Source organism: Lytechinus pictus, chromosome 3 (genome assembly GCF_037042905.1).
Source record: "Lytechinus pictus isolate F3 Inbred chromosome 3, Lp3.0, whole genome shotgun sequence".
NCBI classification, from domain to species: domain Eukaryota; kingdom Metazoa; phylum Echinodermata; class Echinoidea; order Temnopleuroida; family Toxopneustidae; genus Lytechinus; species Lytechinus pictus.
Genome location: NC_087247.1, coordinates 53,193,905 through 53,210,053, shown reverse-complemented (window position 1 = coordinate 53,210,053; position 16,149 = coordinate 53,193,905). Strand labels below are relative to the sequence as shown.

At 35.3% G+C, this 16,149-nt stretch overlaps 1 protein-coding gene and 1 long non-coding RNA gene across 2 annotated transcripts; one reads left to right on the top strand and one right to left on the bottom strand.

Annotated features, from left to right (window-relative positions):
• Positions 1-1,756: 1,756 nt before the first annotated feature.
• On the top strand, positions 1,757-5,403 carry LOC129257012 (uncharacterized). The gene is made up of 2 exons (XR_008584123.2): positions 1,757-2,007; positions 2,721-5,403. It is a non-coding gene; the product is annotated as an uncharacterized LOC129257012 (long non-coding RNA).
• LOC129257011 (thrombospondin-2-like) lies at positions 4,486-13,602 on the bottom strand. Its single transcript, XM_054895244.2, has 5 exons — positions 13,185-13,602; positions 10,174-10,392; positions 9,117-9,338; positions 7,597-7,649; positions 4,486-6,074 (listed from the first exon to the last, which is right to left on the bottom strand). The coding sequence occupies exons 1-5, from the start codon at positions 13,225-13,227 to the stop codon at positions 6,024-6,026; spliced, it is 588 nt and encodes a 195-aa protein (XP_054751219.2). The 5' UTR covers positions 13,228-13,602; the 3' UTR covers positions 4,486-6,023.
• Positions 13,603-16,149: the final 2,547 nt, after the last annotated feature.

The following is a 16,149-nucleotide window of genomic DNA, read 5'->3' as shown; positions in this document are numbered from 1 at the left end:
CGACACTCTTGTTCTTGATTCCGTTTGCAAATGCAAATGCTTTGGCTTGTAAGCTCAAGCAAATGCTGACTGCCTGCTAGCATTTGCTTGATGATTAAGCTTATTTCACAAAGTTAACTTCTTCTGTGTGAATGAACTACACCTAGGTTGAGTGCAGAATTTCTTGCTGAAGGGAATGATATCATGGTTGGGGTACTCTAACCAGCAGAACACATAGCAACCTTTTTTGAGAGCCTAACAAGATAATTGGAATTTGGGCTTTAATACATGTGAACTGAAAGTGGTCTAACATCCGTAAACAGGAACAGACTTGGAGGTTTGAGGAACCATTGTTAATCAATGTTCAATTTCCTCATGGATCTTCATGGAATATCCTGTCTTTCCTTCCTTTATACAAGACTTAATTTTTGGATGAACTAAAGTTTACCAGGCAAGCAGAAAAATAAAAACAAACTGGTATCCAATTACTATGTAAAGTGGAATGCATGTTTTCAATGTTTAATGACATATTCATGCACATGAATACGTAGGTCTGGGGGAGGGGGGATGAGGTTATTCAGAAACTGTTAGAAATACAGGGAAAATATATTTATAACCAAATAAAGATCATTCAAAGGAGATAAGAAAAGTAGAAAATCTTTATTGTAATATAAAGCTTACATTTATACTGAATATACCACCATCATAGAAGGTAGCTCTCGTACAGACAGATTATAACGTGATTGCTGTATCATGTACATATAGAGTATAGATAATTTTCCCTTAATTAAGGCCTGATAGTGAGTGAATGATATAGAAGTGGAAGCGTCGTGGTGCAGCGGTTCTGACTCACCTTGAAATCAGAGGGTCCTGTGTTTGAATCCCACCATGGCCTAGCGTCCTTTGGCAAGGTGTCAATCGACAATGTGCCACTCTCCACCCAGGTGTCAAATTGGTACCCGGTAGGATGCGAAAGCCTATGTAGTATACCTAACAATTGAGTCTTGGAACTCTTGTTGGAATACTCCCCAGGGAGTGGAAAATGTGCATACATTGTATGCGGGCATGCCAGGTTCTGATTACCGGGGTAATAATATCTCTGTGAAGCGCTTAGAAACATCATTTTTATGTATTAAGGACTTTTTGCTCGTCACACTTTTTCTTCCTCCTATAATATCTCTTCATCAATGTCCTTTTTTCTATCTCCCCTTTATGCTTTCTCCATTTCAGTTGTAAGGGTGTGTGCTTGATCTGTTCAGTTTTCTTTTTTGCAATCACCAATGTATAATCGTTTTATGTAAATTTGATTGTGATATGTTATATATTGTGTATCTGTAATTATTTTATTAGTCCTGTGATATGTCCTAAAAAGACAAGTTACCTGGACTTATTTTCATTGTTAGTAACTTCCCTTTGTTTTGTTTTGAATAAAGATGATTTAAAAAAAAAAGAATATTATTAAATTATATGGCATATATATGGCCAATTATACTTTGGGGATGGGATGGTTGATTGTAAAGTTTAGCAGGTGGTATTAATATTTAGAAATTCAATATATGACTTATGGTCTGTATCAGGATTTATCCAGAGATACTAACTGTTCCTTTTTTCAATATTTTGGGTTTTATTGGGGGGGTACAAATTGCTATTTGTTTATGGTAGGTACGCTTCAGTGACAAAGGTATATTGCATAGATATTTCGATTGTGTCCCTCAAAACGGTGTAATTTGGCATCTCTCTTTATATCTTGTTGCTCTTGCTATTCTATTTATTTTAGGTCATCAACATCTAGCAACAGTGAGATGGATGTAAGTGAGAGAGATCAATCTGTTACTGTAGAGACACCAAGCAAACGTATTCCTCAGTATGATAATTGCTTTCCTGCTTCCTCTCCACCACCACCACCTCCATCCCCATTGCAAACATCCTACATTGATAACAGGAACCGGGAGGTAGAGGATATTGGCTACACTAATATGGAGGATATAGATTAGAGCTGATCTCTGCTGGTCAAGGGGAAAAAATATGGTACGTTGATAATCTTATTCATTTGTTGTGATGTATTGTTTTAAGTATGGACTGGGGTCCTGTGTTATCACTAGTTCTGATTCTCCATAGATGCTCGAACACAGATTTTTATAATTACATTAATGATGTTGATACTCTCAGGCTAAGCCCTGGAGCAAAGCCCCCTCAACCGCTAAAAGGGGTTCTATTCTACCCCATTGACCTCCTCCCATTTGGTTTCCAGCATCTTTTCTAGGTATCACCAAACATCTGTACAGATAAATTTACTGGATTACAGACAAATTCCACAGTTTCCCATCTTTTTTTTCCTTCTGTCATCAGTCATTATTTATATTTATTCAATTATATCTTTTGATTGTTCAGGTGAATGACAAAAAGGATGTTACATTTCATCCATTTGAGATTTTGGTTCCAAGAAATTCTCAAACCCATGAAGCTTTAATTCAATTCAAGCTTACTATTACTTATATTAAACGCAATATAACACTTAACCAAATATCAGTAGATTTGCTTGATTGAAAATTACTAAACATAACTTTTCTTTAAATCCCTTTTACTTTTGTTCAAGTATTCTGTTACTATTCTTAACTCTAATTTTGTCCTTTTGATTCTCGATTGAATTTCAACCTAAATAGATTTGTGAGGATTAGTTTAACAAGTTTTACACAGTCATTGATAATTTTCACTCATCGTTTATTTTTTATTTTGTGCAGGTGTATTCAAACTGAAGAAGAATGATGATGAAGGAGTAGAGATTGAAAAAAAAATGATACTGCAATTTGAAACAGATTGTGATTATTTGCTTGTATTTTTATCTTGTTACTTTTACATTATTGATATTTGTCCCCCCCCCCCCCATTCATGAATACCATGTCACTATTTTATTTATGAGTATGTAAAAGTAACCAACTTATTAATCTGTTTTTTTTTTCCAAGGCATAAAGCATCTGATTCTGTTGATGTTTGTTCTGAACATTTTATTTCATAATATAAATGTGCTAATACTCTGTGCAATATTGCAATGATGAGTTTAAAGAATCATCTTGATTGTTTGCCATAATTTGTGCATTTTGTTTAGATATGATTTTTTGTTTGACCCTTTTTAAGAGGAAATCCTGATATCTACCTATATGTTACATATACTATTCAGGTACACATGTATCACCTTTTTAAAAGAACAGAAAATATAATATCCAATAGCTAGCTCTTTTTCTTTCTATAAAATAAATCAGTGTGAACTTAGCTTTGTTGAATCTTTAGTCTCAGATGTAAATAAATAATGGGTACAAAATTGTGAGACAAATCTCAAACAGTAGATGCTGGACCATCACAGTCATAGTACTCAAAACTATAATGTGGAGTAAGGATATTTGATGCCTGAAATGTTGGAAACATTAGGAACATAATAGGCAATGTAGACCAAGTTGTTGAAGTTAATTTTCCATATTTGAAAAACAATTTTTAGCATGGTGTGTCACAGTGGTCCAAGTATGAATAGCAAAATGGGACACAAATATAGTTATCAGCATTTTGAGCAATGAAACTATTGAAAACTGTCTTTGAATAAAAAGTGAGATAATCACTTATGGCTACCCAAAAGCTACATTATAAGTTTGAATCATGGTTAAACTTTCAGCTTAGGCAATAATTATTAGACCATACTGTATGGGAGCTTATTAGGAAACTGGTCTTATAGTAATTTCCCAAACTGTAGTGCACCATTCAGAATTTGGGCCAATGTTTTCTTTTAAGAAATAATTGCTTAAGAGTGTAAACCAAAACTAATTCATATAGGTTAATAGGAGAATGAAACAGAAGGAGTTTAATTTCACTTTCTTTGTTAGTGACCTTGTTTATTTTATTTACTACATTCATTTAAGTATAGTAATTCAAAGAAAACAACCAATGGTTGTATTTCCCTGTTATGGGATCAACTTTTTATGTCACTTTGATAGTTTTGAGTATCTATGTCACTGCAAGATGTACATGCATTAATGATCCCATAAATATAAAAATGTACACACCTAATTTATTTTGTTATTTTTATCATGATATACTTCATTGTGAATTAGGAATTAGGTTTAACTAAAATCATCATGTGATCTCAATATCTTGCTCTCTCTCTCTCCCCCCCCCCCCCCACCTTCCACTCTCTCCCTTTCTCTTCTCTTTTCTCTTTCCCTCCCATAGCCCATCTCTTTTCTTTCTCTATATCTTTGATATGTATTTATTCATCTCTCTCCCCTAGATATCCATCTTTTTTCTCATTCATATGCCCAATGTTCTCTGCCTCTTTTCCTCTGTATCCTTCTCTATCTTTCTTCTTCTGTCTCAACATTTTTTCTATTCTTTCACTAGTGTAAAGTGAGTCTGTATTTAATGTGTAATAAAGTCATTTCATTCAGTGAGAGTACATGTATTTTTTTTGTTAGATATCTGAAATAAACAAGTTAAATTAATGAATAATTGATATTCATGTTTAAACTGAAAATATTTAATTTTATTCAAGGTCAAGTTTAAATACCCAGTTGACATTTACCAGGGTTAGAAAAAATATGAGTTTTATGAAGAATTTCACTCTGTGTTTCATAATACTTGTGCTACCTATCTTCATAATACTTGTGCTACCTATCTTCATTATCATGCGAGGAGTATTTTTTTAAGTGGATTAACAATTTTTCCTGCATTAAAAGAGAGAAAAAAAACACAGGGATTAATGCATGGTATTGAGTACATTGTTGTTAACAAATCTATCAGGATGAAGGTGAATTAGTAACGTTGCATTACATGCATGTGTAATGAAACACACAGATTGATGTGTACAAAACAGTGTTCATACAAGTATGTTATTGCAGTATAATTGTTTAATGATAATTCAAGAGAATAGTAAAAAACATAAAGGTATTAGACATTATCATTGTATTGATACAAAATGTAATTTCTTTTTTTTTTATTGCTAAATTGCTAAATTAATATCAATATTTTGTTATTCACAGAAAAGTTGCTCTTACTATTTATGAGCAATGATGGGCTTTGTAGGATTCAGTGTAAAACTGTTACTTACACTATTTACAATGTGCCGTGAAAAATATTTAATTGACTGAGTTGTGTGGATTTACCTGTAAATTTATTTCACATGTGATATTACTTTGAAGCAAAAATTGTTGCTGCTTTCTGTCTACAAAATAATATTGATGATTTTAATGTAAACACATGTGGGCAAACTATTCTACTTTGAGGAAGAAATTCACTCTTTATACAGATCTGTTATTTTAGTACCTCTATGCAATTATTATGATTGATTGAATTGCACTGGGTACATAAGGATATTCATAGTGCAGTGCATGTTGACACATGGAAATGATAATAGAAAAAATTAAATATACTATTACTATATATTTCTTTCATTTACTTTATAAACTAAACTTTCCCAACCTCTTACTGAGAGAGAAAGAGAGAGAGGGGGAGAGAGAGCATTCATTTACTTTCTATCTTTCACTTGGCTTTTGTTTAGTCACCCATGTAATAAACATGTGGGTGACTAAACAAAAGCAAAGGTGATAGAGTGGTCATACAAACTTACACATACTATGTGTAAGTTTGTATGACTTAAGATTATAATATTGTGTAGGGAGGAAATTTCTCACATTTTCTCATCATTAGCAGTTCTAGTACAAATAGTCATGACCCTTAACTTATTTTCACATGTAAACATTTTATAGTTAATCACTACATTTAAAACAAAAATGGATAGCAGTACATATCATTTTAACAGGAGTATACAATCACCCCCTTCAATATAATGCACACTTGAAAATGTTGCTAAGTGGATCCATTTGAGATAACCAGCAGTGGATCGAGGTATAAATTTAAAAAAAATAGTATTAAAATTGATAAGAAATTTAGGTTGTATCGCTTTTTCTTTAAGAAGAAACATAATTGGTGGCAACTTATGACATTAATAATACCAATTAATGGGACAGCCGTCCCTGGATAATCAAACAACGGATAATGTATTAAATGTCATAGCTACTTTCAGACCAGGACAACGCTGACAATTCTTCCACCTGCATCAACAAGAAAAATACAAAAATGATAGAAGTTTTATTAATATGGATTGATCTTTTATTTAGTGACCGGATTCATTAAATGGGGAAATCTTGAAAGTTAAAAAAAAAACTTCAATTATGCAGAATCATTAGTAAATGTTTTATGTTGTATTTACTTTCCTTGAAATTAAAATCTGTTAAACCCCCATTCCACAGAGAGCAAGACCTCAGAAAGACTGCTGTAAAACCATGAAACTTGCTTGATCTTTCAAAGGTCTTTCAATGAACTTTCAAAGATCTCGGAGATCTTTCACGATTCCTGATGGATCTTTCAGAGTTCTGTGAGTGGTCTTTCTGAGCCATTCCACAGAGATGACATATTTCAGTGATCTTCGAGACTGCTGTAAGACGGCCAATTTCTTTGGTCTTTCAACTATCCTTCAAAGGTCTCCCCTCTGTGAAATGGGAGCCTTAACGAGATGAAAGCAACATTAATCACCTTTCAGGATTATTTCCTTGCAAGATTGTTAAAAATTATATTTTTGGAAGAGTGAGATGTATAGTGATTTCTGTAAAATTGGGAAATTTGCAATCATCGATTCACAAATATTTTGCTCAATTCATTGTAAAATCATTGAATGACTTTATAAATATAATATCTTCCCAGTGAGAGTTGTGAATTAAAACTCGTACCTTTCCGAAAGAGAAAGAAATATATATATGTATATAGAAAAAAATAACATATGTATTTATTTAAATTTCAATTGCAATCATCCGCACATTGACATTTTTACAAAAAAAAAAAAATAATCATCATTTAACCACTACTAATATCACTATCATCACCAACATTATTATTTCCAAATCATCACAATCGTCATCATCGTAAGGGAGAGCAATATTTGGGGAAGGGGCACTCGACCCCATGACTTTTCAAATTGTTAACAATAATAATACTTTAAACAAAGAGAGGGAAAGGTCCTTCTAATTGAAAAAAAAAATTGGGACTTGTAAAATGACGTCAATTTTAGGCCATATTGTCTCCTATCAAAATACACAGATGCCTGATCGTTGTCATATCACCATATACTGTATATATATATTTATATCATCACAACCACCTAAACAGTCATCTTTTTTTTAACAAGTTCACACCTAGTTACCAATAATGCATATAGCATTTCCATTTATTTGAAAGCAGGATAAAACAGCATTGCAGATTTAATGCCTTGCTCACGGGTAAGCTGCCGCGGCCGGGGATCGAACCCGGACTTTACATTATAGTCAGGCGCCTTAGACCACTCGGTCACGGCACCTCCACTCATCACCTCATCATCACCATCGATCGCTACCGCTACCACGAAATCATCATCGTCTCTACTCTCTATTATCATCACCACCTCCATTAATATCACCACCACCATCACCATTATCGCCACCACAATCATTACCACCATCATCTTCATAATATTCATCATCATCACTACCACCACCGTTATCGCCATCATCATCGTCACGTTATAGAAAATTATTGCATTACCTCTGAGATCTTGTTGTAGCTCTGGAAAGAACTGAATGAGTGGAGTTCATATCCTGTTGAAAAAAATGGAAATCATATGATGATATTCACGGGCGTAAATCCCGGAGGGTGGGGGTGAGCCAAAAGCGGGGGGCTGACCATGCAAAAAATAACAATCCTATGGTCATTGTTACGTTTTTGTACACGATTTGGGAAAAAGTGAGGAGCTGAACTGCTGAAGCCCCCCCCCCCCCCCAAATACATTTCCAGCTGATCAATGAATTTCTAATAGTCGCACCGAAATCCAAATATACTGTGGGGTGGAGAAACGCGATGTGACAAACACACCCCTTTACATCCCAGTTTGCATTTTCCAGATTTTTAAACAGTTTTTACGGCACCCTTAAACACTCTACGCGCCTTTCATGACCTGTGTCCAGCGACAAGATCTAGTGATACGCGAACCTATTTCACTTTATAGGTTAATAATAGTGTTGTCCTATACAGTCATTGTTTGGATCTCGGTATGATGCTAAATTTCAAGTAATGTTTTTCTTAACGTTTGATATGGACGAAGTCTAGATTTAAAGAATAGAAAAATGCAATTTTTCTCAGGCTATGCTCTGCATGCTGTGGAGATTAATTCATTGGAATCTCTTGACCGGGAGATCAGTCATCATTACAAAGTTTATTATGGCCCTAATGTACAGAAGACCTTTTCTTTTCGATTACTTGTCGTTTATCAAATCAAACAATGAATGAGGTATTTTGCTTTGTGATTTTAAGAGTTCATTATCATGTGATGTTATGATCACAACAGTCTTATTTGATACATTTGATTCTAGGGTACAGATGGGGGGGCTTGGGGCCATAGCCACACCATTTAAGGAAAGGAAAAATGGTGAAATGCGATATCGTTCTCTGATGATTAGGTTAAAAATACACAAAGTTTGTATCAAAAATGTAAAAACTTTGTCGCTTGTATTTTTTTTTTTGCCCCATGCGTCAGAGTATGGGCCCCTTGATTTCATTTGCACATCACTCATAAGAATTCATTAAATAAATTCATATTCAGCGTAAGAAACTGGTCTAGAAGGAGTAGAAGCACTATATAAAAATTTCTCCTTCTCCAAGTGGCACCTTGCTCAATTATAACCCGGACCAAAATGCATTAGGCCCGTATTCTGAAGTCGGGTTTATCTTAGACCATGGTCTAAGTCTGTGCTAAACTTATGGGAAGCCAAAAGTGTCAAAATGTTTATTAAGTTGTATGTTTCTTATATTTACTGTGCTCTTTTCTGATTCTTCAATGGTGAAGACAAAAATCTATTTATACTTTCTAGACAATTATGAATGATTTGAAAGCCAAATGAGCTGAAATATGATATCTGTATTGTTAGTGGTTTATGTAACAATTGGCTATCCATACTTAAACCACAACTTTAAACCTGAGTTTAAGTTAAACCCGACTTCAGAATACGGGCCATAGTATATCCCAAACCCATTCTTAACCCCCCCCCCCCTCCGTAGATAGCAATTACCATGTTCAACGTGTGACGTCAGATCATTACTTTGATCGTTGCTAGGACACACTGGCAAACCCTCGCACTGACGCCACTCGTAGGTCAAGCCATTACAGTTCAATGAACCTAGTTGGTTATCGTTGTCATCGTTACAGGACCTTGTTCTCATCTTAAAAACTGATGACCCACAGGTCGCAGAGCAGGCATGCCAATCACTCCACGCACTCCACGTTCCTCTCACTATGATAAAATTGTGAAAAAAGAAATCAGAATTTTTACAATAGGACATGGCTATATTTTACTAAATTAATCACATTGCAGATCATCCATCAATAAAAAAAACCTACGAAGAAAAAGGATCAAAGAAAACATGATTTGAAAAGAAATCGGACTTAACTATAGTGTGCACGAAAACCAAAGTAGAGTAGATACGAATACACTCACAAAAATGAAATGAAAACTAATATTGTCTTCAGTCAAAAATAAATAAATACACCGAGAAATAATGTCTAAAAAGGCAATATCTAAATAGAATAAGAAAAAGATATATAGAGAATAAAAATATATATATGGTCGTCAGTTGGTTTGACAAGTGGGTAATGATGGGATGGGATTCACGTGCCTATTGAGAAATCAGGGGCAGTACGTACAGGGCATTTTTTTTTCGAGCAAGTAAATCGAGTGTAAACCATTTTTTGATGAAAATATACCTTTTCGACATTTTTAACATAGTCGTAAAACTTTTGGAACTGCCCAAAGCCCCCTGAGTCCTCCCTCGTCTGTCAATTCATTAGAATATTCATAAAACCGGAATCAATTCACGCCACATAGGACATTTAGTGTCTTACAGCTATCTCATCTTTATTAAAACTTTATTATACTGTATTTATAATTTTCGTTGTTTGTGTTTATTTAATCTGCAGTTCTGCGTTTACAATATAGTTTCATTTTGTCTTCCATTATAATGATATTCAACTTTTGGCGAGTTACGGGGCGTGCTATTTATCATATTTTCATCATATTGCTTGAGAGTATTTATTTATTTCGAAATTTATCCTTCAGGTTCAATCCGTACCTTCGCATGGTTGCGTGTTACACTCTCGCTCCTGCATCAGTTGCCTTCTGGGAATGGAACTCTTCAGGTAAGAACACAGTTGTGGTTCGATTCCCTCGTCACAGATAACATTGCGAGACTGACTACCACCGCCACATCTTCGCGAGCACTCTCCCCACTCACTCCATCCCAAATCATCTGTATCGAGCACTAACATACTCGACACCATGCTACTAATACCTGAAGGGAAGAAATCCAAGAGAAACAATAGCAATCACCCAGCCAGGGGTCAGTTAGACAAAGCAGAGACAAGACAGTTAGATATGACAAATTAAAGAAAGAGAGGGGACTTAAGAAAACAAATCGAGAAAAAAAAAGGAGTGGGGGAAGAAAGGAGAGAAAGAACAAAAGAAAGAATAAGGAAAACGTAATGGAACTGAAAGGGAGAAAATGGGAGAGATGAATAGACATTAAGAAAGTAAGAAGTAAAGAGAGAAACATTAATAAAGAAAGGGGGGTTGGATGAAAAAATGGATAGAAATTAAATTAAGATGTTTCTTTTACATTTATATGAAAAACAAGATATTTGACTCTTGATCTATTATTCAAAACCAGTGGCGTAACTACGGGGGGGCACGTGCCTTCTCCCCCCCCCCAAAAAAAAAAAAGGAAAAGGGAGGAAAAGAGGGAGAAAGAAGATATTATATTATATTATATTACATTTTTTACATAAGAAATATTTTTCATAGCTTTATGAAACATAGGCCTATGTGTTCATCATTCTTGGTGCTTGCATTGTCTGTTTAATGAAATACTAAAACATCCCGTTTTCAAGTCAATATACACCAAATATATATCTTCCCACTTCGAGTTATTACTGTTTTATGTAGGGACATAATTATGCTTCTTTTCCTGGCTATTTAAAGTGATAGCCCCCCTTTAAGGTCCGAATATAAAACATTTCCAGTCCGTGCTTACGTTCGCATTGATGGATTGGTGAGATAATGTCTGCTTTTCGTCGGAATTCCTAAAAACAGTCCTTAAAATGTTCCTTTTTCAGTGGTCTGAATGTCAAAAATTTTCAGTTTGAGCTTCGCGCTCGCATCATTTCGTTAGTGAAAATGATAATGCCCCTCTTCAGGCCTGAATTAAAAAAATTACCAACGCGCACTTCGCGCTCACAATATTTAATTAGTGAGATATGTATCATGTTCATGATTACAATGACAACAAAAAGTGCTTCGTGTGTTTAGGTGTAGTTCTAACAAAACCAACAAGCGCTGGTATTAGATGACTATGGTGAGATATGTATGCTCTTCATGAATTCCTAAAAAATAGTCCTTAAAATGTCCTTGTTTGAGGTCAATATATACAAAATTTTCAGCTGGCGCTTCGCAATCGCATTGTTTGTTTAGTGAGACAGGTACGAATCATGATTACAAAAAATGCTTCCATTTCTTAGGTCTCAATATTAAAAACTCTCAGCTCGCGCTTCGCGCTCGCATTATTTGATCAGTGAGATACATAATGGGTCGTGTGGTCCAGTGGTAAAAGCATTGGACTCAAAATCACAAGGTTGTGAGTTCGAATCCCCACTCTGCCACTGTCTCCACTTTGATAAAAAGGCCCGTGAGTAATATCTTTCGTCTATAAGGTCAGCCACTATACTGATTAACCTAGACGTAAACTGTTTCCTAGGTAATCGGTTATATACCAGGTTGGTGTTTACCAGCAAAACGTTGTCCTGGCGAGTTCCTACGGGAGTTCCCAACAAAATATCCGTTTAATGGCACAGTCCTTGAGATATCTCTATTATGTCAGTATACCTGACAATTGATCGCGCCTTGCGCACACTCAATTTTTTTGCTGGTGCCCCCCCCCCCCCCCCCCCATGCCATGACCCACGGTACGCCACTGATTCAAATGTTCAATTAACAAAGATAATCACATTCAACTTTTCTTAAAGATAATAGTGGTAGCCATTCATATTGAAAATGTATTCAAGTAGTGAAATTTGGCGTATTTTTGTGTAGATCATACATATGTAGAGGCAGACTATTAAAAGTTCACCTTTGACGGCATCGTGGTATAGTCTAATCCTGGGCCCCGTCCTACAAAGAGTTGCGATTGATACGATCAATCACAACTATGGACGGCCAGCCATGTCAAAATCTAAACTGCAAATTTGTTCAAAATATTTTCTAGATATGATGTATATTCATCCTTCTCTTGAAGATTCAGTGTGATTCTTTTTTGTTTACTAAGGATATTTTGTAAATTTCCTGTAGAAAAAATATGGTATGGATGGATTTCCATACAGTTGAGATTGATTGGATCAATCGAAACTCTTTGGAAGACGGGGCCCTGGATACTGTCGATATACTTTAATGGGATAGGGCCTAACTAGCAAGCACCTAGACAACTTTGACATGAAGTCACATGATAAGAGTTTACATTCTCACATTCTTTTTTAATAGGAAATGAAAATAAATGAATTGAATTTAACAGGCTCATGAATTAAAAGCAAGAGTCTGGCATTAGAACCTTTATTTCATTGGATATCCTTTATCTGGCCCTACTCTTCAAAATAAACATGCCGATTATCCGTATGGTGATAGTGTATTTTCCACTATTGCTGCCTTACCTGTCGCATTTCTGCATGATGCTTACCCAATTAATCTTGATCTACTTGACCATCATTTTTTTTTATTCCTATCGTTTATCATACAGGTAAACTCGCTTAAAGAGGTATTGGCGCCACACAAACTGATTACTGTAAATCACGATCCTCACAACACTAACATCCAAATCATCAATCATCCTAAACACATTTCATTTCTCTACAGACTTTAAAGTATTATTAATGGCCATGATTGCAAGGTACACTCTGTTTTTTTTAATAATTAAAACTGATAGTAATTTAGTGTCTTGCACAGAATTCGATTCGACTGCTTAGTGAAACAAAGACATTTGGAGCATTTCTTAAAATTTCAACTGTCAGTGTATTCCAAATAAATAAGTGTAAAACTCACCTACTAACAGCAGGAAAGAGAATAAACCTTTCAACTTCATCATGCACCCAGCAGTAAAAAAAGTATCAGCTACTGCTTGCCACAAAGTTTGTAAAAGAAATGAGAATTTGCAGAGTAAATCAATATGTTTTCATGCGTTTCATCATTAAAACGGCAAACTTTCACCTTTTTTCCGGGTTGAAGATAATGAAAGGGAAATTCCGGAGTAATGGTCGCAGGGTTCAGCATGCTAGAAACAAACAATCCAGGGGAAAATCCCTATTAAAGGGATGGTCCAGGCTGCAGATATTTCTATCTCAATAAATGGAGTAAAATTCACAAAGCAAAAGGCTGAAAATTTGATCGAAATCGGATAACAAATAACAAAGTTATTGAGTTTTAAAGAATTGCATTATTTCGGTGAAACAGTTCTAGGCATGTCTTTATGAATATTCATTAGGTGGGCTGATGATGTCATATCCCCACTTGTTCTTTTGTATTTTATTATATAAAATTAGGTTTATTCAAAGTTTTCTACCAAGAGCTAAAACAATTGGATTGACAACTGATGAAGTGCATTAGTTATTTATTGCCGCAACTTATTTCATCATAATGGAGACACATAATTTACACATGTATGAAAAATGAAATATTTATGATTTGATATAATAAAATAAGAAAAAGGAAAGTGGGGATGTGACATCATCAGCCAACCTAATGAATATTCATGACGATGTGCATATAACCGTTTTCACAAAATATTTATACACTTTAAAATTCAATAACTTCGTTGTTTGCTATCCGATTTTGATGAAATTTTCTGCATTTTGCTCTGTGAATTTTACTCTATTCATTTAGATATAAATATTTTCAACCTGGACCATCCCTTTAAGGTTTATTTTCATTTGCATTTTCATGTGTTGCAGAGGAAATCCTTGGTAGTTGGAAGTAATTGTGAGTGTCTCAAGAGTAGATACACTTGCGAATGGTCGAAAACAAGGACACACATACAAACTTTGCATTTGGACCAATGTTACACAGAACATTGAGGTCGTCCTCAGTAAGCAAATCCATTACAAACTGTCTAATACATATTACATACATACATATTATTATTTGTATGAACGGTCTACGACAGTGGCGTATCTACGGCTGTAGCGGGGGCGTGGGGGCACGTGCCCCCCCCCCCCCAAAAAAAAAAAAGGGGGAAAAGGAGAAGAAAGAGAAACGTGGTGGCGGAAGAAAAAAATTACATCATATTTGAATAAAAAAAGAAAATTCATAACTTTATGAAACATAACTTGCTTAGGGCCTATATATGTGTTCATCATTCCTGGTGCACGCATTGTCTGTTTAATGAGATATATAATCCTGTTGGACTAAAACATTCCGTTTTCAAGTCAATATACACCAAATATATTTCCTCGCAGTCGCACTCCGAGATATCATTGTTTTATGTAGTGACATATGCTTCTTTTTTATTACTACTTAAAGCGATTGCCCCCTTTTAAGGCCTGAATATAAAACATTTTCAGTCCGTGCTTACGTTCGCACTAGTGGATTGGTGAGATATATTTGCTAATATGGTATTCCCATTGACGTACCGTGGGTCATGGCATTGGGGGGGGGGCACCAGCCAAAATTTTGGGTCACTTAATGAGCACGCGAAGCGTGCTTAGTTTCCAGGTATTCTGACCTAATAGAGACATTTTAAGGACAGTGCCATTAAACGGATATGTATCTCTGTGATCAAAGAATGCGAGCGCGAATCGCGAGCTGAAAATTTTTGATATTCAGACCTAAAAAGGGACATTATAATCAATTTTTTTTATCATGATACGTACCTGTCTCTGTAAACAATGCGAGCGCGAAGTGGGAGCTGAAATTTTTGGATATATTGACCCCGAACGGAGTATTTTAGGAATCCATTAAGAGTATACATATCTCACCATAGTCATCTAATGCGAGTGCCAAGCGCTTGTTTATTTTGTTAGAATCTAAACACATGAAGCACTTGTAGTCATTGTAATCAGGATTAACATACGCATCTCACTAATCAAATATTGCGAGCGCGAACCGCGAGCCGAAAATTTAGGAAATTCAGACCTGAAGAGGGGCATTCACTAAGACCATACGTATTTCACTAACCAAATGATGCAAGCGCGAAGCGCGAGCTGAAAAACTGTTAGATTCAGATCAGAAAAGGGGACATTTTAAGGACTGATTTTAGGAATTCATGGAAAGCAGAAATATCTCACCAATCCACTAATGCGAACGTAAGCACGGACATTGAATGTTTTATATCAAGACCTTAAAATGGGGCAATCACTTTAAGTAGTCATGAAAAAGAAGCATATGTCACTACATAAAACAATAATAACTCGAAGTGCGAGGAAATATATTTGGTGTAAATTGACTTGAAAACGGGAAGTTTTAGTACAACAGGATTATATATCTCGTTAAACAGACAAGGCAAGCACCAGGGGCAATGAAGACATAGGCCCTGCGCAAATTATTTTTCATAAAGTTATGAAAAATGTTTCTTATGTAATATAACATAACATATTTATAATATAATATAACATAACATTATAATGAACAATAATTTCTCCTTTTCCCCGTTTTTTTTTTTTTTTTTGGGGGGGGGGGTCAGCACGTGCCCCCCATGCCTGCCCCCTCCGTATTTACGCCACTGGTTATTCCTGAGAACGGTACTTAAAATTTCCCCTTTTCTCGCGTCTGAATATAACAAATTCAGCTCGCGCTTTGCGCTCGCATAATTTCCTTAGTGAAATACGTATGGACTTAGTGAAATCCTACAAACAAGCCTTAGAATGCTCCGCTTCAAGTCTTAATTTCAAAAATTTTCAGCTCGCGCTTCGCGCCCGCAATATTTAATTAGTGAGATACGTATCGTGTTCATGATTATAATGACTAAAAAAAGTGCTTCATTGAGTTTAGGCGTAATTCTGACAAAATCAGCAAG